The sequence below is a fragment of the Passer montanus genome, unplaced genomic scaffold (genome assembly GCF_014805655.1).
Source record: "Passer montanus isolate IOZ18808 unplaced genomic scaffold, ASM1480565v1 scaffold109, whole genome shotgun sequence".
Classification (NCBI taxonomy): domain Eukaryota; kingdom Metazoa; phylum Chordata; class Aves; order Passeriformes; family Passeridae; genus Passer; species Passer montanus.
Window position 1 is genome coordinate 145,874 of NW_024357502.1, and position 22,172 is coordinate 168,045.

Here is a 22,172-nt window from a genome sequence, read left to right on the forward strand (position 1 = left end):
TTTACAGTCACCATAACTCCCTAATTAACCAGTGGATTAGAACAGTGTGATTCATCTCACTGGGTGTAGGGGAAACTATTGAAACATTTGCATTTTTAATGCTCTAGGGCACATTTCATAATTACTGTGGGATTCAAGGCAGACCATAAATAACTAATACCTGAGAGCCCCCGTCCTGTTAATAAGCAACAGTTGGCTGAGAATTTGCTCCCTAAAATGGAAGCAGGGAAAATGCTTTGTGAAAACCTAAAACCAGTTGGTACCTTTAACACCAAACTCAAAACCTGGGATATTTATCAGTTTCTTAGGTGTAATGGAGACCTGAAGAGATGTTGTTCTGGAAAATAGATGTTTAGATGCTTTCTATATTTGTTTGCATATTTAAGGGTGTTGCTTCATTTTGCTGTTCTGCAGGAAATGCAGGAGTTGCCCAGAGCAGCTGTGGCTGCCCCATCCCTGGCAGTGTCCAAGGCCAGGGTGGATGGGGCTTGGAGCAGCCTGGGACAGTGGAAGGTGTCCCTGGCTGCCCATGGCAGGGGGGCTGGAACAAGGTGATTTTTAAGATCACTTCCAACCCAAGCCATTCTGTGACTGTATGAATTTGGGAAATCTTTCTGAGCTGGAGATGCTGTGGCACATTTCTGTATTCTGGAAGCCACTTCCCCCACTTGGTCCACAGTTAGGTCCATCCTAACTGTGCTTTTCTGCTGTGCAGCTGGAGGCATCATCTCTGCCTTGAGCTGTGTGGAGCACCTGGGAGGGACCCCGGGGGATTTTCAATTTCACTGCTGACAATTGAGATGAATTAGGTGAGTGCAGTCCTTGCAGAGTGCTGTGAGCTTGCCAAGCCCCAGCACTGCTGGGTTTTGGTATCCCCGGCACTGGCTGGGCTGCCTGTGGGGTGCACAGGGGCATGGGAAAGCAGGAGCCTGGTCATGCATTCCAACAGCAGCAGGCAGTGTGGAGCAGGACACGGGACTGGTTTTCATTTCATTTAGGAGCTGACTACTGTGATCAGTGGGCTGTGCCTCACATTTAGAGGGGCTGTTGGATTCCTGGAGTTCAGCACCAAGCCAGGCAGGGGGCTGTGTATGACCCTTAGTTTGTACACATGAATGTGTTATTTTAAGCTAAGAAAATGTCAGTGGATAAAGGTTGGGTAGAACGGTGAAGTTCTGAGGTCGTTAATATTGCATTATAATCAGAGCCAGAGGAGAAATGATATTCCAACCATTATTAACCTTTGCAAAGCTAATGAACTGCAAGGAAACTGGTTTTCTCTTTCCTCCTCTCTGCTTTTCATAACACAGCTCTTTAATTTACAGATTGTGCAGCTGTCTTTCAGTACATAGTTTGACAATTTGTAGTGAACGTTTTTAATTCATATCTGTGCTTCTTTATCTTCCAAAAAATAGCCAGCACACCTATTACAGGTATTAATCACCAGTGTACCTTTATGTACAGAAGATGTAAAAATATTTGTGGCGTTGTAAGCACATATTACTGCCCAATAATCCTTCCCCCTTTTTCTTTCCACCTTTTTCTTTCTCTTCCCTTCTTCCATTCTTCCCTTTTCGTTTTCTTCCTTTCAACCTTCAGCCTAGAGAGCATTTGAGAGACCTTATTGGGATCTCTACATCCTTAAAAGGGGTTCAAAGGAAGATGGGGATGGACATTTAAGTGGGATCTGTAGTGATGGAACAAAGGGTGATGACTTTAAATTGAAAGAGGGTCTATTAAGACTAGATCCGGGAAAAAATTTTTATGGTGAGGGTGGTGAGACACTGGAGTAGGCTTCCCAGAGAAGGGTGGATACCCCATCATTGAAACATTCCACTTCAGGCTGGACAGGGCTCTGAGCAGTCTGACCTGGTTGAAGATGTTCCTGCTCACAGCAGAGGCCTTGGACTAGATGGCCTTTCAAGGTCTCTCCAAGCCAAACCATTCCATGATTGATTCTGTGATCTCATCCTGAGCTTTACTACATGGATTTACCATATACCTCAGGTGTCCTCTGCTGCACTTATCTGCTGGGTCTCACATGCACAGCTCATTTTGTTTCTTGCCTGCTGTTTGCCTTGTCTTCATTATCTGTCCTTGAAACATCCTTCTAAGGGAGTCCAGTGTCTGCTCCTGTCCAGAGGGAGGTGTTGCTGCCCATGGCAGAGTGGTTGAAGCTGGATATAAGGTCCCTCCCAGGCCAAAGCAGTGTGTGATTCCATGATCCAACATGTCCCACTGAAGCCTTACAATGATTGTTAGAAAAATGGGTGTTATTTCACAAATGGAACAAAAGCTGCCAGTTTAGTGTTTTTGTGGTGGCACATCAAACCTCATGTGCCCCTATTAGGGTCTGAATATCAAACAGAAATGGTGTCGTTTTAGTTTGATACAAATAATTGGAGTTGTTCCTCAGAAAAACTTGAGCAGGAGCACTGTTTGCTCAGTACAGGACTCAGGCAGATGGTTTTATGTGTTGTGTATTGTTTTCCCTGACTATATGTATATTCCCAGTGTTTTCATTAAGTGGGAATGGCCTCCTGCAGTAATTCAAATCTGTAGTTATGATGCAGATATTTTATTTACTCTTGTTGCTTATTAAATAATTTTTTACTGCAGCACAAATGGCATTACTAAATATATGCTTAAAATATAGTCTGAGTCCCCCTTTTTTATTTTTATTAGAAAAAGAAAAAGCTTGGGAATATCTTCACATTATTTCTAACAAAATGAAGAAGATTAACAGCATCCATAACTTCCTTATTTCCATGTTCTCAGCACTCTTTACTTCTTCCTCCATAATCATAGAATAGAATCATAAGATCACTGAGGTTGGAAAAGCCTTCAGATCAGCAAGTTCAAGCACCCCCCCCCAGCACTGCCACCACTGCCCCTGTCCCCAAGTGCCACATCCACAGGGCTGTGAAATCCCTCAGGGATGGGCACTCCAACCCTCCCTGGGCACTCCCAGTGCCTGACCCCCTTTCCATGGGGAAATTCCTCCCAGTGCCCACCCTGAGGCTCCCCTGAGGCCGTTCCCTCTGCTCCTGTCCCTGTTCCCTGGAGCAGAGCCCGACCCCCCCGGCTGTCCCCTCCTGGCAGGAGCTGTGCAGAGCCACAAGGGCCCCTGAGCCTCCTCTGCTCCAGGCTGAGCCCCTTCCCAGCTCCCTCAGGGATTCTGCAGCCCCTTCCCATCTCCCTCAGGGATTCTCATCAGATTTGCTGTCCTGGTTTTGGCTGGGATAGAGTTAATTTCTTCTCAGGAGCTGTTCTAGTGCTGTGTTTTGGGTTCAGAGTTAGAATAATGTTGACAATACACCAATGGGTGTTGCTATTTGGATTTTGCAAAGTTGTTTTTCTCAGAAGTTTGTTGGTTTTGGTTTTTTTCTCTTGCTCTGCCAGTGAGGAGTTACTCAAACTGGGAGGGATTGTAGCTGGGACAGGTGAGCCCAGCTGTCCAAATGGATATTCCACAACTCAGAGCATCATGCCCAGTGTGTAAACTGGGGGAGTTACCTGCAGGGGTCTGATCTGGGAAGGGGGGCTGGCACTGATCAGCAGGTGCTGGGCAGTTTTATTGTGCATCAGCTGGTCGGTTGGTTTCTTTCAATTGTCTTTTTAATATCATTATTATTATTAGCTACTTATTGTATTTTTTTTGTTTTCCATTATTAAACTGTTCTCTCAGCCTACAGATTTTACATACGTCTCCTCCCCATGCCACCAGGGTGGGGGAGAAGGGAAAGGGTTTGAGTGTCTTAGCAGTGCTTAATTTCCACCTGGGTTTAACCCATGCCCCTGTGCCCCAGCCCCTTCCCTGCCTCCAGAGCCCTCCTCTGCCATAACAAAGGTGAGCTGTGGCTTGTTGAGCCTTGTGCCAACTTCAGCAGAAGGATGAGGTCAGGAATCTGGCTTGGTGGGCTGCAGGCAGCTGTTTGGCAGAGCCCAACCAACCACGTGCATGTTATACACTTGTTCCAATTATTGCAAGGATTAATGCATCCAGTACTTTAAAATGTGTCCTGTAGCTCTCCAGCATATTAAAATTTCCTCGTAAATAGCATTTAAATAGCTTCTAATTCATCAAAATAACTTGGGCTGTGTTTCTAGTAATCATGGCAGTGCTTTTTGAAATTGTTAAGTGACCTGTATATGTTAAAGCACATTAGCACTGAGGCTGCTGTACATTTTGGTGTTTAAAGCTGCCATTTTTTACAAGCAATTCTGATGTAGATAAACATTTCACGAGGATTTAATAATTGGGCCCTAGTACACCAGATGGATTTTCTTCTCCCTTCCTGAGAATGCATCACAGTAAAGCGCTGATGGATTTTTCCAGACATCTAAAAATGAAAGTGTACTTGTTTGAAAAGTTTTAAGGATACCAGGAGTCGAGGGAATATTCTCTCTGTGGTGAAAAACAGATTAAAGTCCAGAATAAAACTAGACAGTATGTTTAAGTTCAGGTTTTTGTGTCACTGTGGGAATACCCTGTGGTATCCTGAAAGCTAATCAGCTGAGGTTTCATGTGTGTCTTGAAGCCAACTGAGGAGAGATTATTTATAACCACATTGCTCATTTATTGTACTTAAATAATCTAATGAATAATTAAGAATGAATTAATAAAGCTATTTGCCAAATAGACTATTGTCCATAAAATTTAAATGTATCTCCTCCATGCATTGCAATATTTATGCTGTGTAAGCACTAATTTTTATAACTGTGTCAGCCACTGGCAGCTCTGCTTGGCAAAACTTAGCTGAAATGGAGTCTTGTTCAAATTCCCCTGGGATGAAAATCTCTCCAGGGTGTTAGGTGGCTCTTGATGGTTCTTCTTCCTTCCAGTCTGGTTCCTTACCTGAGTTTGCTGGTTTCCTTTTTTGCTGTTGGAAAAATTTAACTGGTCTCAAACTGAATGTGTCACAGGCTATAGGAAAATGCAAATCCAACAGTTGACAGAAATACAGATTAGTTTGGGTTGGAAGGAAACTTAAAGATCACCTTGTTGCACCCCCTTTCCATGGGCAGGGACACTTCCCACTGTCCCAGGCTGCTCCCAGTGCCCAGCCTGGCCTTGGGCACTGCCAGGGATCCAGGGGCAGCCACAGCTGCTCTGGGAATTCCAGCCCAGCCCCTGCCCACCCTCCCAGCCAGCAATTCCTTGCCCAGATCCCAGCCCAATCTCCCCTTGGCCAGTGGCAGCCATTCCCTGTGTCCTGTCCCTCTGTCCCTTGTCCCCAGTCCCTCTGCAGCTCTCCTGGAGCCCCTCCAGGGGCTCTGAGCTCTGCCTGGAGCCATTTGAGATGGGGGAAGCTGCAGAGAGAAGATTGGGTGAAGAGTGGATTTCTGGGATGAAGGATGCTCTTGGCAGGATGTTATTTTTGGAGGAAAAAAGAGGAGAGGGCAAAGCAAATCCTGCAGTAAATGTTTATTTTGGAAGTTATTTGTAAGCAGGTGGATATTCATGGCAGAGATGTGTCTGAAGCTGTTGAGAGAGCAGGGCAGAGCACAGCTCTACCCAGGACTCTGCCAGCCTCAGCTCTCACTCCAAATCATTTCCCAACACCTCTCTCTCTGCATGCAGCTGCTTCTTTCTGCTGCTTCCATATCTACAACGTTGTTTTCCCAGAGAAAGTTGGAAAAAACCCTTCTTCAAAGCTACTGATGCCCACATCAGGTCTTTTAACTTATTTCAGGATGGTTTAGGCTGAGTAAACGCAACAATAGATCTTGACTTTGCTCTACCCCTGGGGCTCTTCCAGCAGGTGATGGACTGCAGCAGGCTCTGCCTTTTATTTCTCCCCAAGTGCTTCCAAGGGGTGTTAGTTCAAGGAGGAAAATACATTTCCTTAGTGATTTTATAGCTTTTGTGGGTATTTGCTGCCTCCTTGTGACAATACAAAGATGTATGATGCTGTTCCTTTGAAATACAATGGTACTGTGTTGAGCATTTTAGGAGAAGTTTTTATTAGTCTTTAATTGTTAATTCCTCTCTGTATTTTCTCAAGAAGTCTTGGCTCTGGTGCCAGAAATGAGCAGGAAAGAGAAACCAGTGAAGGACTCTGGAACATGCAGACTTGTGCAGTGTTGCATTTTGGAAAGGGCATCTAGTAGTAAAGGTGATTCTCAGTTCTTCACTCTGGCTTTCTTCTCCAAAGGAGTAAATAATATGTAGGGAGACATATTTACAGTGCCACCAAAAAAGTGGCATCTGGGGACATGGTTTAGTGGTGGCCTTGGCAGTACTGAGTTAATAATGGTTGGGCTTGATGATCTTAATGGTCTTTTCCAACATAGGTTCTGTGATTCTATGAAATCGACCCAAAATAAGAAGTCCAACAGTTTTCATTGCTGAGGTCACTTTTTTCCTAAAAAGGGGCCATCCTTACAGCAGTTCACCATGTTTTGATGTGTGTCTTCCATTTGCTGTGTGTATTTCTGGAGCTGTCTGATGGATACATGAGACTGGAGTATGTTGTTGTGTAAAGGTGACTGACTTTGTGGCTGAGGGTGGTACAGTGCAACTTCATCTGTATGTCTGACATCCTGAGAAACTCCTCCAGAGAAACTCCTCTGAAATGGGTAACTTAACAGAGGTGCTTGAGATGAATGGTGTTTTTGACATTGCTGGCATTTTCCTCTGCCCTCTGGATTTCCATCTTGTTTCCCCAGACAAAGGTGTACTGAGGAGGTACACACTGATGAGCCCTGGCAGCAGCTCATGGTGCACATAAACTGCATCTGAAATCATAAAATCATGGAGTGGTTTGTGTTGGAAGGGACCTTAAAGCTCATCTAGTCCTGTGGGCAGGGACATCTTCCACTGTCCCAGGTGCTCCAGCCCCAGTGTCCAGCCTGGCCTTGGGCGCTGCCAGGGATCCAGGGGCAGCCACAGCTGCTCTGGGCACCTGTGCCAGGGCCATGCAAGTCAAACAAGTGCACATTTTTTAATATTATATGCTGTATGACAGTGAAGATAGATATTTCTGTGTATATCTAAGCCTGAAAAATGTAATGCCATCACTGACTGGCTGCCTTTGGGTGTCTGTGCCCCATGCATGGAGTTTTCATATCACATAGTCTGTAGATGGTGATATGGCAACAAGAACTGTCTCCTCACGTTTTGCATTTCTCAGGGAATGGTTCCTGCTGCCTATCTTGGTGTTTAATTATAGGCATTTCCAAGTCATAGTATTACAAAATCCTTTAGGCTGGAAAAGCCCTCTGAGATCAGTAAGTTCAAGCACTGTCCCCACTGCCCCATGTCCCCAAGTGCCACATCCACAGGGCTTTGAAATTACCCCAGGGATGGGTACTCCACCTCTGCCCTGGGCAGTTCCAAGGCCTGACCCCTCTTCCCATGAGGAATTTCCCAGTGCCCACCCTGGGGCTCCCCTGAGGCCGTTCCCTCTGCTCCTGTCTCTGTTCCCTGGAGCAGAGCCCGACCCCCCGGCTGTCCCCTCCTGGCAGGATGCAGTGTGAGAACATCCCTGCAGTGCTGGGCAGGTTCTCTCTTGGAGAGATAACCCTGTGGGAGCCCGTGGTTCCTGTGAATGCTGCAGCTGAACACATAACTCACCTGTTCCGACTGATCTTCCTTCCATGGAAAGTTTCCTTTAACCTGTCTTTCAGTACATGCTGGAATGTGGGGAGGGCTTTGGAGATGTTTTCTGTAACCCACCAGTGCAGTCCTTGAGGAAGGAGGCTTCCACAGGGGCTCAGATTTTAATCTTGGCTTGCGTGCCTTGAAGTTGCTCATTAGGCATTCAGTGTGATAAGATCATATCTGTCAATACAGATGGTTATTATTGTAATTATTATTATTATTATTACTACTCTTTTCTATTATATCTTTTTCCATGCATTTTCCCCAGAAATTGATATATCCATTCATCTTTTTTCCCTCCTCTTTTGAGGAAGAAAACCAATACAGATTTGGGGAAATCAAGAAATGCCTGTAGCTCTCCAACAGCCTGCCTGCTCTATGCCGCATCTTATTTTTGTAATTTGGAAAGGAAATAATAATCAATTTTCTCTACTTCTTTCAAGGCTTTTCTTTTTGGGGGTTATCCTCTCACTTAAAATATCACCAGAGGTAGGCAATAGTGGCTTTTTAAATCTGATTAAATCTTTCAGCCTTACTGTCATTTAAGGAAATCAGATAAGGAACTTCGAAACAACAATATATATAATGAAAATGAGTGTGTCATTCCTCACTGGGTATAAGAAACACTGAACTGTGCTGGATTATCTTTCTTCAGAGTATCTCTAATATACAAACTTTTCATTTAACTTTGCATTAGAGTTTTTCAGCTGCAAGTGTGTTAAGAGCAAGAGCAATAAAATATTATTTTCTTTCTTTTCCCTTTCCTTTCCAGTTGTTTCCTGTCATTGCTCCTGGTGGCAGCTGTGGTTTGGAAGATTAAACAAAGTTGCTGGGCATCACGAAGGAGAGAGGTGAGAGATAAAGTGTTGTTCCTTAAATAACTTTTTAATAGTTGTTCTCTCTAGATGCATATTTATTCACATATGCATCACATTAACCTTAAATTGAAGGCTAAGCTAATTCAGTTAATGCTGCTGTTTAGGCCTTTAGCGCATTTTTGATTACAGTTTCAGTGACAAATTATGTTATTTTAGTATCCTGATGCTGCAGTTTCTGTGAAGCACTAAAAAAATATGGGTGAATATCCTGAATTCCCAGAACTTCTATTTCTAGACAGCCTAAGTACCAAACCACATAAATTAGAAGATTCTTTATATCTGTTTCAAAATAGGAAATAGAAAATAGAAACATTTGTGTAATACATTAAAAAATAAGTCAAATCCCTATTTTCAAAATAAATCTTATTCCGATATTTTGGGTGGTTATTTTTTTCCCCTGGAACATTAGGAGCATACAAAAAAGGTGGCAAAGCCACCCAGTAGCTTACTCCTTAAAAATGTGAATTTTAGAGCCAAGTTATTTCCTCTTCACCTACCCATGGTCCAAATGAGCTTCACAACATTTTGTGTTTGCATCATGTAAGTAACTTAGTGCTTTACACTCCAAAATCTAGTTCCTCCTTGTTTATCCCTGGTTTATTTTTGTTCACTACTTTCTTTCTTGCTCCTCAATGGAACCTGCTGTCCTGTTCCACCCGGAGCACTCAGGGTGACCAAGGTGAGGTGGCCAATTGCTGTGGCACAAGGAGCGTGTCCTCAGTCCCCATTTGTCAGCACAAATGCTCGCATACACCAGTTGTGTTTGTGGGGAAGTCCTGGGTGCCACAAGCAGCTGCCCACACACCCATCTGGTTTTCTTGGTGTGCTAGGGGCATGGAACGTGCAGCTATCACAGCTGGGGCTGGGCTGCATGTAAAATTATTTTTAGGAGCTTTCTCATGTGTTGATCTGTTTATTTCTATGCAAAATGAGAGAAGCCAGACATCACTCGAGCGAGTCCACGTGCACTTTCTGTATATAGTTATCTATGTGTCATCACCTGAGGCCAGATTCCCTAAGGAATGGCATGTGTTTCTCCCCTACTTTGGGATTTTCAGGTGAGATTTGCCCATTCCTCTAGGTTTTCCTCCCAGCTGTCCTGCTGGGATGAAGCTCTAGGCAGCTGCAGACCCACCCGTGTCGTTGTTGTGTTCAGGCGTGGTTTGTTCCCGTGTAGGAGTTGATCAAGAGGATTTGGGGGATTAATTTTTATGGTGTTGGAATTCTTTGCAAGTCCCTGTTTCCTGCATATCTTCAGAAATCTGTAGCTGGTTGTACTTTGCAGTGCAGTGGTGTGAATAATATGAATTTATTCCATATGAGGAGCTCCTCTCTGGTAATAAAGCAGGATGATGTCTGATAACTCTTCTTCCCCTTTCTGCTTCACATGTTTCTGCTCTTAGTGGTGAACTCACTGCAGAATATAATCATTGCTTTTCAAACAGATAACCCTTAATCTTGGAAATAATGGAAGTCTTTGAGGTTTTCTGTATTCTCTGAAGGTAGATAAATTTTTACCAGGGCAGCTGTTTTTTTCCTGCTTGCTTTCTTGGCAAGAAACTAAGCTGGAGTCAGCATAACATCCCCTGTGGCTCCTGGGGTTAAATGTTATCTAGGATTGTATAAGGAACATAGACCAAGAAGTAAATACTGTGCTTTGGAGTTAAAGTATTTGAGTGGTGGCCTAAGTGAGAAATGTCTCTATAAATTAAGTTACAGTCTGATACATGTTTTAAGGAAAAAAAAACCAAAACAGCCCTGGAGTACTGGCAACATATTGGCATGTTTCAGTCTAAATTCAATCTACATGTGTGGCTGTTTGACAGGCAGTTCATCAGGGTGGTGTTTTCCAGGCACATTCCTGTCTTTTGCTGTTATTTATCTTGCTCTCTCTTTTTATCTAGTGAATCTATCTTGTAATTCATGAATCTCTGCTGTTCTATTCATTTTCTGTTAAAACAGTTTAAAATCTTTGTTTTGCCATCATTACATATATTAATACACTTTCTCCAGGAGCAAAAGTCCACCCAAGAATTTGTTATCTAAGATGATTTTATAGCTTGAAGGTAGAGGTGTTTTTTACTGATTCTTGATAAACCCAACCAAAGGTCTCTTTAGTATTTTAAATAATGATCAATGGCCCTGGATCCCTGGCTGTGCCCCAGGCCAGGCTGGACAGGGCTCAGAGCACCCTGGGATGTGGAAGGTGTCCCAGCCCACGGCAGGGGTTGGAACTAGATCTTCAAGGTCCCTTCCAACCCAAAGTGTTCCATGATTCCACAAAATGCTGCAGCCCTGAAGGAAGATCTTTCTCTGGTTTGGGCTGTATTTTTGCAGTAGTCAAGTTACAATCACCTGTGTCTCATGTCTGTAGTGACTCTGTAGTAACCTCCCATGTGTGTAGTAACTCTGTGCTTGCTCTCTGATTTCAGCCCAGAGGCCAGTAAGATATGATGGAATGTGCTGGTAATTCCCAGCTGTCCATCCCTTCTGCTTCCAGCAGGAACACTGCAAGTGCCCAAATCCTTATGGCAGTGCTGAGTGAAAAGCTGATGGCTGAGGCTTATTCTGAGATACCTGTAGGGCAGGAAGGGAGTGTGCTGCCACGTTTACTGGTCAAAATTACACAGGCAGGATTGCTTGGGAAATGTGCTGGGAGAAGGCAGGCAGCAGTGCTTGATGTGGCTGGGGGGTGGAACACAGCAGCATCATTTAGTTGAAACCAAGTTGAAACCAGGTTTGCTTTGCTCCTTACAGAGAAGGCAGCATGGTACGAATCCAAAGTCTCCATCAGGATCTTGTAGAACACACAAGATTGTCCTGGCTTTTCTTTTCTGCATTTCAGCTAAACCTCTGCCCAGCTGCTTGCAGGTGTCTGGGTCAGTGCTTCTCAGTCTCCAGGCTGAAGGGTCTGTGGGTGTGCAGGCACAGCATAGCCAATGTGGGCTTGTAGGGAAATGAGTTTGGAACACTGCACTGAAGTTCAGGCCTTGCAAAGTATAAAACTTGACCTGCAGTAAAAATGGGAATGATTTGTGTCATATCAGGCATTCAGGAGATGGAATTGTAAACTGTGTGTTTATTCCCTTGCTATTGAGCCCCATGTTTGAGTATCTTCAGACATCTTAAAAAGGGAAAATAGAAATAAAAAGGCAGCTTTTACAGGAGGCTTAGAATGAGTTGAATGACATTAAGATATAGGGATAGGAAACCTCTCTGTCTTGTCTGCAGAAAATGACATGTTAAAGGAATCACAGTGGTAATAGAGAATAATGCACAAAGTATGAGCATGGTGTTAGAATTTCAATATGCTCATCTGCTGTCAGGAATTTTCTGTCCTGTTGTTCTGTTTGTGCATCCAAGTCCTCTTCACCCTCAGTCTTCTTTGTTTCCTTCACTGGGAGCAGGGAATAGCTCCCTCCCAGCAAAGGGAGTGTGGCTGACTCAGGGTGGGGAGGGTCAGCTGGATCACTCCCTGTGCCTCTTTGGAATGTGGGGGGAGTATAAAAAAAAATATAAAGTATAAAAAATGGCAAGCACCTACAGAGAAAACTAAATTTGGGTGTCTAGAGCTCCATTTCACCCTTAACAAAATGATCTGTATTTTGCCTCCTTTCTTACCAAGGCTATATAAGACTGAATATTTTTACTGTGCAATTTACCCATTTATTCAGGAGGGGGTTTGTGTATCGATTTGCTGCAGGAATTATCCTTCTCTGTGTCGACCTCCTTGCTGGAACCTTTCTCCCTCCCAAGTGTATTCAGAGTTCAGTCGTGCTTCAGTTTCCACTGGCATCCTCTGCTGTAGCATCCATGCACACAGAATACCACATAGGCAAGCAGATTCCTGTGGTTTTTACAGCAAAGATGTTCCAAGGGATCTGTGCTGTGTGTTATTTATTGCCCTGCCCTCCTTTTCTTCCCCTTCCTGCTCTGATCCCTTAGTATTTCATTCATCTCTTAGATCTTCTCTCTTAGAATGTGATTAAGGGCATGCTTGGTCAAAGAAAAGCTTTAGATTTGGAATATTTTCAACTAACTGTAATTCAGGATCTTCATAATTTAGAGTCTTCAGTGGTGTTTTGGACCAGGATCTGCTCCAAAGAATTTGGTGTCAAAGTTCTGCAGAAATATTAACAGGTCTGGCAACAAATTTCTCTAGATTTGGGCAGTCCCAGGTGCTTTGGAGGGTTTACTGGTGCATTCTCCAAGCTCCCAGCAGTCATTTGCCACGTAGATCTTCTTGTTCCATAGCACTGACAGCACTATTTGGTGTCTGTCAGCAAAAAGAAAATATTAAGCTTGGGTTTGGGGTGGTTTGTAGGGAAAACAAGAATTGGAGGAGTGAGAAATCACAGCCAGCAGGTGACTGAGGAGGTCGAGTCACGTGGTAAGCACAATAATTTCTCTCATTACAGTGGGAAACATGAACCTGGATGTCTTTTCTTTATGCAGTGAAGGTGGGTTTACTTCCCAGAATAGCTGTTCCCAGGACAATAGACGGAAGTGATGGTGGCTGTGGTGTTTTAAAAGCTATATGTAAATTTCCATTTCCTGCATTTATGAGTAGTAAAATAAGAACTCAGTGTTACTATTAGGTGCAACCAGTTATTGGAGTACAGTGTCCACACTACTCTCAGCAATGTTTTGGGTGTTGCAGATGGTGGAGAACAACACTGCAAGGTTAATTTGTTATCTGCAAGATAAGCAAGAGTTTAAAGCATCACAAATTCCTCATTTTCTCCAAGGAAAAATATATTGAGGTTTGGTGAGGCAAATCAGTGGCTGCAGAAAGGAATCATATGGGAAATGGATTTGTAGAGAATTTTTAAAGTCTGATAGAAGGTTTCTGTAGAATCATAGAAGATTCATGATGGGATGAGGATCTTCTAAATGATCAGCCAAAAGTTTAAACAGTATGTTCCTGCCCATGGCAAGAGATTGGAGCTGGATGAAATTTAGGTCCTTTCCAAACCCAACCAATCTGTAACACCCAATGTCTGCAACTGGGGATAAAAAGTCAAAAACTGTTCTCTTTTTCTCCTGTTTTAAATGGTGAGAGTGGCAATGCCAATAATTTATATTTTTAGAAACGTGGCTCTCAGAATCAGTGCTTTTGGAAGGACCTTTTCTAGGTCAATCACATGGTGCAATTCAGTGACTCGTGCTAGGCAGGAGGTCAGATCAAATAATCGTAACTTTCCGCTCTCCCTAAATTTAAAATCCATGAATGGGAACCAGCTCATAGTGCCAGGAGGCTTTTTCCGAAATACAGACACTGTGTGCTCTGCAGTGATCCATGTGGCTTTGGTCACCAACTGAAGGAAATTGCAGCAGAAATAAGAGATGCCCTGAAGAGGAAAAACATCCCAAAATATTAGTGCTGACAAGAGATTCCTGCTTAGGGGGGAAATTGATGGTCTGGTTTTGTTTGAACATGCTCCTGTCATTCTGTGCCCAGTGCAGCTCCTCTCGGGGGAACTTGCAGATGGCCAGTTCCAGCTGAGCAGCTGGATCCCTAACCTCTGTGTGCAGGACACCATCAGATGGGGCTGGCAGCCACAGATGTGGCATTGGCAGGCCATGGAGCTCCTGTGACAGAGTCCTCAGGGGAGCTGGTGCTAGAGAATTCAGTTGGTTTTATCCTGTAGAAGAACTGGTGGGAGCTTGAGCAAAGATCAAGCTGGAGTATCAAATAAGATGAAGCTCGAGTATCATGCTTGGGATACCAACCCATGGCATCAAACCTTCTGTTTGGGGATGGAACTGGATGGGCTTCTAGGTCCCTTCCAACCCAAACCACGCCATAATTTCATGTTTCTAGCAAGCCCAGCTCTAGGAGAGTTCAACCTTATTTTTAAAAAAGCCCACTACTGGTGTATTGAAGCTGTTCTAATTTCAGACTCCACGGTCTCTTTCTGATGGTAGGCATCAGCTGTACAGATATCTAATTTAGTTATTTGGAAAAATCAGGGAGATTGTGTAATTATTCCAGAAGAGCTCTACTCAGTCAAAGCTTCACTGTGCTATTGTATAATTATCAGGTATTGGTGTATATTTTAGTCTGCATGGACTAGATCCTTCTGGTCTTTTAAAAATGATCTCATTCTTCCTATTAAAGGTCAGGATTTCTATGCCCTCCTACTGGGCATGATTATGATGAATAACTTGCTTATCTTAATCAGCCCTGAATTAAATATCTTCTGTAATTTCAGCATGAGGCAACTTCCCAGCAGCTTTGCTTTGTGGTTTGTCGTAGTTTTGAAGTGTGGAAATGCCTGTTGAGAAGGATTTGAACATTAATTCTCTCCTCCTCTCTCTTTCAACATAGCCTGCAAAGTCAGTTACAAAACTAATTAGCTAACATTAATATGTGCACTGCTCTAGGGGCTTAAAAACTTAATTTTCAGTGATGATGAAAGCGTCAGAGAAAATTGTTTGTTTGTTGACTTATATGGTAGTTAGTGTAATTGTAGTTAAATACTTTAAATCACTTAGTTCTGAGACATTTGTGGCTCGTCTTCATGGAATATTTATGGCTTGTATGTTTATTTTTTGCTGATGCCAATTTTTATTTTGGAAGGTAACTCCCTTTCCCCCAAGGTCACCAAGTTATGATGACATAAAGCAAATATTCCTACAGTAGGATCTATATGTTACTTCCAAGTATTGTACAGGGATTCTCCTGTGGAGCCAGGCTGGCAGAGCTGGGAATGTTCCCTGGAGAAGGGAAGGCTCCAGGCAGAGCTCAGAGCCCCTGGCAGGGCCTGCAGGAGCTCCAGGAGAGCTGCAGAGGGACTGGGGACAAGGGACAGAGGGACAGGACACAGGGAATGGCTGCCACTGCCAGGGGACAGGGCTGGATGGGATCTTGGGAATTAGGAATTGTTCCCTCTGAGGGTGTGAGGCCCTGATTTGCTGTGGCTGCCCCTGGATCCCTGGCAGTGCCCAGGCCAGGCTGGACACTGGGGCTGGGAGCAGCCTGGGACAGTGGGAGATGTCCCTGCCATGGCAGGGGGTGGGATTAGATGCTCTTTATGGTCTCTTCCAACCTAACCCAGTCCATGATTCCATTGGGCCTGAGCAGCTGTTGGAGCTGGCCCTGCAGGCGTGCAGAGCCATCAAGCTGCCACTGCCACCAGGGCTGGAACCTTCTCTGCAGGTCCTTGGGAACGCCGTGAGGGTGGTGTCCCCTTCCCACACTGATTGTCAGCAGCCTGCAAGCTGCAGGTTTGGGAGATGTCATTACAGGTGGGTTCTGGGACGTGTTCTTCCAGCTGAGTTAATCATGCCTGAAAATAGGGTGTTGATAGTTTATGTGCATATGGGAATAGTTATTTGTGCATAAATAGGACATGCAGCCTGCTGAATTCAAATGGAGCCCTTGAAGAAAAAGGATTTGCAGGAATAAGCTCAAAATACCAGTCTGAACAACCTCAACTAACAGCCTTTACTCAAGGGTGTTCTCTCCCTCTAATCATCAGTTCCATCGTCCTTATTCTTCTCTCTTGCTGTGACACCAGAGCTGGGACTTTGTGCGATACTGGCAGGGGTGTGGCTCAGAACACACAACTGATTTTGGAGTCTCCCGGGTTTTAAAATTGGCTGTGGACAGCATGGAGAACACAGTGCATGATTTTGCTTGTTCATGACAGAGTGGAGCTTGATGTTTTCCATGGTGGTACAGAACTCCAGGATCAAAGACCCAGTTCAGCAGGGGCTTGGTCATAACTGTAGCTTTGAGGCACCATCTAAAATTCACTGCTGCCTTGAAGCTTGTCATTATGAATTTTCAAGGATGACTTCTAATAGTATTTGTCTCATCAGAACGAGAGGAAATGGCCTCAAGCTGTACCAGGAGAGGTTTAGGGTGGATATAAGGAAAAGGTTTTCACAGAAAGGGCTTTCCAGTCCTGGCCCAGCTGCCCATTCCTGGAGGAGTTTCAAAGCCATGCAGATGTGACACTTGGGGACATGGGTTAGTGGTGGCCTTAGCAGTGCTGGGTTAATAGTTGGACTCAATGGTCTTAGAGGGTTTTCCAGCCTTAATGATTCTGTGACTCTGTCAAAGTAAAGGAAGTGTAGCTTGCTCTGCGAATGTCTTCAACAAATGTTCTTCTCAAACCAAATATATGTCCTCAGAATGCTCAGAGTAGCTGTACTTCTAAAAACCAGTGGGTTTTGAGTTTCAGAAATACCTTGAAAAATTAGAGCTACAGATTTCCTGGGGCAAAACCCGCTGGTGATCAGACCATTGCTCTTGTCTGGCTCCCCTTGTTGAAGTTCACCTCCTTCGACTGTGGTCTTCTGCAATGGTACCAGGCACACCAGCAGACATTCAGGCTGCCTGGCCTGAATACATCCTGTCTGCAGGAATTTCCTCCTCTTCCTGCAGGATCCTGCTTGCTTTTACTGTCCATTAAAATGAAAGCTCTTTGATGCCCACTGCTCACTTAACACACCCATGGGTTTAGAATCATAAAATGGCTTGGATTGTAAGGGACCTTAATGCTCATTTTGTTCCTCCACCTGCCATGGCAGGGACACCTCCCACTGTCCCAGGCTGCTCCCAGCCCCAGTGTCCAGCCTGGCCTTGGGCACTGCCAGGGATCCAGGGGCAGCCACAGCTGCTCTGGCACCTGTGCCAGTTCTTCACTGCTGTCCTCCTTGAGTTCCTACTGTTTTCCTTCCTGGTGCGTTTTCCTTCTTTAAAAAAAAAAAAAAAATTGAGACAAATTGCTCATGTAGATACTAGAGTTCCATACGAATTCTAGATCACTGTTTTGATAAGCTTGTTTTTAAGGCCATTCTTCATAAGGAGCAAATAAAATCCAGGATATGTGACTTTCTTCTGGAAAAATCACTGTTATTTCATGGCTGAAAATACCAGGGCCCCATCCCCAAAGCTGCCTGGGGCCCTGTGCTCATGAAGCAGTCTCTGCAGGTGCAGTTGCTGAGATGGACGTAAGCAGGATGGTTATACTGAGCCTCGTGGCTGCTTTATGGTGGGAATAAAATGTCCAGGCTTTTCCTGTCAGGAAACACAGCACAGGTTATATTAGTCAATTAACCTGGTAACCTGAATAGCTGTTTGTCTTCTCTGAGAGAGCCTGCACTACTGCCTGGCAAGGCTTTCCTCACTTCCTTGGGAGGTTTTTCTCCCATCAGTAACACACTCTTCATTTTAGATTGTCCATTACTCAGTGTGTGTGAATTAAAAATATTCCTGGTAGGAATCACTTTATTTGAAGGGTTCCAGGCTGGGTTGGACTGGCCTTGGAGCAGCCTGGTAGAGTGGAGGAGCAGCCTAGTCTAGTGGAGGGTTATCCTGGTTTAGGGCAAATTTGGGAGAAAACCTCCAAAGGGGTCCCTCTAGAAAGCAAGATGGAACAAGATGGTCTTTAAGGTGTCTTCCAACCCAAACCATTCCATAATTCTGCAATATGGAAAAAAATCACACTCAATGCAAATGAAAGGTGTGCACATTCTCACAGTTTGCGGTTACATAAATATTAAAGGCCAGAGGTGTATTCCAGGACAGGCTTTTTGATGTGATTTCTTTGTAAGGCTTTCAAACACTTTGCCTTTAAAATCCTCTTTGGGCCTAAGCGATTTAAAATATTCCCAGGTTGTCCTATTAATCGTGTTATCTGGAAAACCAGGGTTTGCTTGAAAGAGTATTGAGGTTCATTATTTGAAATCTCAGAAAGCCCATCATTAGGAATGAGGGAAAGGCAGGTTCTGGAGTATCTAGATGTTAACAGCTGCTGACTTTAAAGCCATGATCAGCCTCTTGACTGGGGAAAAGTCACATTTTCTCCCTTACAGCATCATAAAATCTTTTAATTAAAAATTTTGACAAACCAAACAAATATTGAAGGATTGATATATGTCTGGGTTAAACAGGCATGGTGCAAGCCTTGGGGTACACTGTGACATTAAAGTTATAGAACAATTCTTAAAGCTTCTTAAATTAGTTCTTGATTTTTAGGGGGAACTTTGTAACATGACTTGTGCTACACCAGAAGCTGGTGCTAGGAAAAGGATGTTCCCTTAGGCATTTGCTGATTTGGTTGCATCCTGGACCTCTGACTTCATCTGGTTTGGGCATTTTTGTGCTCAGGTGAGAGCCCAGCTGCAGAGCTGCCCCAGCCCTGGGGCCAGCAGCAGGAGGACGTGGAGCTGCTGCAGAGAGCCCAGAGGAGGCCCCGGAGCTGCTGCAGGGCTGGAGCCCCTCTGCTCTGGAGCCAGGCTGGAGAGCTGGGAATGTTCCCTGGAGAAGGGAAGGCTCCAGGCAGAGCTCAGAGCCCCTGGCAGGGCCTGCAGGGGCTCCAGGAGAGCTGCAGAGGGACTGGGGACAAGGGACAGAGGGACAGGACACAGGGAATGGCTGCCACTGCCAGGGGACAGGGCTGGGTGGGATCTTGGGAATTAGGAATTGTGGGGAGGCCCTGGCACAGGGTGCCCAGAGGGGCTGTTTCCTTGCCATCCCTGAAATCGTTCAGGGCCAGCCTGGATGGGGCTTGGGGCAGCCTGGGGTAGGGGAAGGTGTCTGTCTGTGGGAGGGGATAGAACTGTATAATCTCTGGGATTCCTTCCATTCCAAACCATCCAGTGATTCTATATTCTCAAAGCTACTTTTGACTTCAGTAGGAGTCATGTTGCCAAATTGCACATTTTCTTTAGTAAAATAACTTCCTTTGAAGAACTAATAGCTTTTAGTTCGTCAGTCTCTTGGACATCTTCATCAGGACAGCTTGTTCATTGATTTTATAGCCATTAAACAAAGCACTTTGCGATAGCTGAAGGGGACAATTACAGGAACAACAACCCAGCAATCTGTTTCACACTTGCTTTCGTCTGCAATCTGCTGGTGTGCTTTAAATACCCGAACACTCCTCGTGTCCTTTTTCCCAAGTGTGAGTTACACACAAGTTTGCTTACGAACACTCCATTTGTGTGGATTTGTTGGGTTTTTGCTTCGTGACAGTATCTACAATCTGCTCAAAATGCCTTTTTTTCCCCCCTTTCTTTTTTTCTTTCAAAAATTAAGGAAAACTTTACCACATGCCTTTTATGGCAGTAAAATTTTACAGTTTTTTTTAACTAGACTGAGAGCCGTAGAAGCTCATACACCCCCCAAGCTTATCTACATTGACCTCGTCATGCCCTGCCTGCACCCCCAAGTTACAGAGACAGTCCTCTGCAGTGAAAGAGTCTCAAAATTATATAGGTGATTTGGCAAAGACCATAGAATGTTCCCAGAGGGTGGCAATGAGTGGCATAGGGTCTAGTTGGAGGCCTGTCTCCAGTGGTGTGCCCCAAGGCTCTGTACTGGGCGCAGTGTTGTTTGGTTCATCAGTGATTTGGGTGAGGGGTGGGTGGCTCCTGGGCAGTTCCCAGTGACACAGAGGTGGCAGGAGCCCCAGGGGATCTGTGCTGCCCTTCAGATGGACCTCAGCAGAGAGGTGGGCAGGGAGGAACCTGCTGAAATCCCACAGGGACAAATGCAGGGTCCTGCACCTGGGGAGGAGCAGCCAGCAGGTCCTGGTGGACAGCCAGCTGTGCCTGGGGGCCAAGGAGCCACTGGGACCTGGGGGCAGCAGGAAGAGCAGTTCCAGCAGGGCAGGGGGATCCTGCCCCTGTGCCCGGCCCTGGAGGCACCTCTGGAGTGCTGTGTCCAGCTCTGGATCCTCAGCACGGGAGGGAGGACATGGATGTCCTGGAGCAGGGCCAGCAGAGGCTGCGCAGCTGAGCAAGGGCCTGGAGCGTCCCTGTGCCCGGGAAAGGCTGAGGGAGCTGGGGCTGCTCAGCTGGAGAGGAGCCCCAGGGAGAGGGGCCTCAGCCCTGCCTGGCCCTGTGTGTCCCAGTCTGTCTGTCCCAGTGTGTCCCTGTGTGTCCCAGTCTGTCTGTCCCAGTGTGTCCCCGTCTGTCCCAGTCTGTCTGTCCCAGTGTGTCCCTGTGTGTCCCTGTCTGTCCCAGTGTGTCCCAGTGTGTCCCCGTCTGTCCCAGTCTGTCTGTCCCAGTCTGTCCCAGTGTGCAGAGGTCAGGGCAGGCCCAGGCTCTGTTCCAGGCCCAGCAATGACCCCAGAGCCACGGCAGGGCCTGAGCCCAGCAAAGGGGTGGCACTGGGTGGTCCCTAAGGTCCCTTCCAATCCAAACCATTCTGGGACTGGGTGATTCTGGGAATCAGTTCCAAACAACATTGCTGGTTAACAGCACCTTACTTTCACCCTCTTCTGTGCTGCATGGGGGTATTGGGGCACAATGCATTTTGTGGGGTTTTCTATGGGATTTTTGAGTGCTGTAAATGATCAGTTTGGGCTTGGAGTGTCAGATTGCCCAGAATTAATGGGAAAATGCAGGTGGGAATGGTGGGAGTTCTAGAGAGCATTTGGTGGTGCCTCAGTCCAGCTTAAAAATAGAGGATAACTGGTATTACTGTAATAAGTAGTGATGGTAAATGTGTAAATCTGTGTGAGAGCATTGGGCAGTTTCTGCATTTAAGGTTAAGAGCACTGCACAAAGTGTTTGCCTCTTCCCTTATTAAACAGAGACACTGAGTCCCATTGGACCCCTTGCCTCATGGAATTCTGGCTTCTGCCTCCCCTGTCAGGCTGTGTTGTCACTATCAGAGATTAGTCACTGGAGCCAAAAAGAAGTGTGTCCACAGCTCAGCTAAAACTGACATGCTGGTTCCAGCCCAGCTGTGTAGAAAGTATCTGGTTTTTGTGTGTTAAAAAAGGGGAAACTGCATCGAAATGCTTAGAAGTGCTTAAGAGCACAAAAAAGAGATGTGTTATGTCATGAGGGGTTGTGGGGATTGCCCAGGAAAAGGTTTTTTATTTTAATAAAACATTTTGCAATAAGGACATGTTTGCCATTTTCTGTGTTCAGCAAGGAAACAATAAAAAAAGGGGATTATTCAATAGAAACCTGACAGTGTTTTGCTGGTGCTGTTATAAAAAATAGCAACTTCATTCTTACAGTAGTTACACACTGCTGCTAGTTTAATTTTAAAATGATTCCCACATATCTTATGGAATGGGAATCAGACAGGTGATGACAAACAACAGCTTAAAAAGTAAATAACTGCTTTATGGAGACTCAGTCAAATAGTTTTCCCTCCGAGATGCGTCAGGCTCACATTGTGCTTTCAGCTTTACTTCCAATAACTTGTTAAATTCTAGTAATGTGAATATTTACCATTATCTGTATTCTTAAGGCCATTCAAGCCCCTGGAGGTTATTTTTCCATATTTATTGATGTCCCTTTGTATTGGGCAAAACCTTTTAGATACATTTGTCTTTCATCTTTGTGTTGGAACAATATGATGATAATATTTTTCTGTTTAATAAATTAGCAACTACTACGTGAGATGCAACAGATGGCGAGTCGCCCCTTCGCCTCCATCAACGTTGCCTTAGAAACAGATGAAGAGCCACCAGATCTCATCGGGGGAAGCATAAAGGTGAGAGCTGGGGCTTTGGGATGGTCTCACCACAATTAACCAGGGATGTTTTACACAGCAATCTCAAATCCTCTTGTTTTTGTACATACTTGCAAGAAACTGTAAGTCCAGGAGGTCCAACAGGAACCATTTTAATTTGCTTTTATACCTTCAGATATTCTCTTATAACTCTTGGGCTGGTTCAGATTAATGTATACTGATGTTGGATTTGCCTTGT

General features: G+C 44.9%; 1 protein-coding gene across 1 annotated transcript in view; it reads left to right on the forward strand.

Moving 5' to 3' along the window:
- Window positions 1-22,172, forward strand: part of ATRN (attractin) — a 146,590-nt gene that overhangs the window by 104,681 nt on the left and 19,737 nt on the right. Inside the window, exons 26-27 of the mRNA XM_039723794.1 lie at window positions 8,379-8,457; window positions 21,848-21,955. Of these exons, the coding sequence (XP_039579728.1) occupies window positions 8,379-8,457; window positions 21,848-21,955 (187 nt within the window). The remainder of the gene's footprint in view (window positions 1-8,378; window positions 8,458-21,847; window positions 21,956-22,172) is intronic.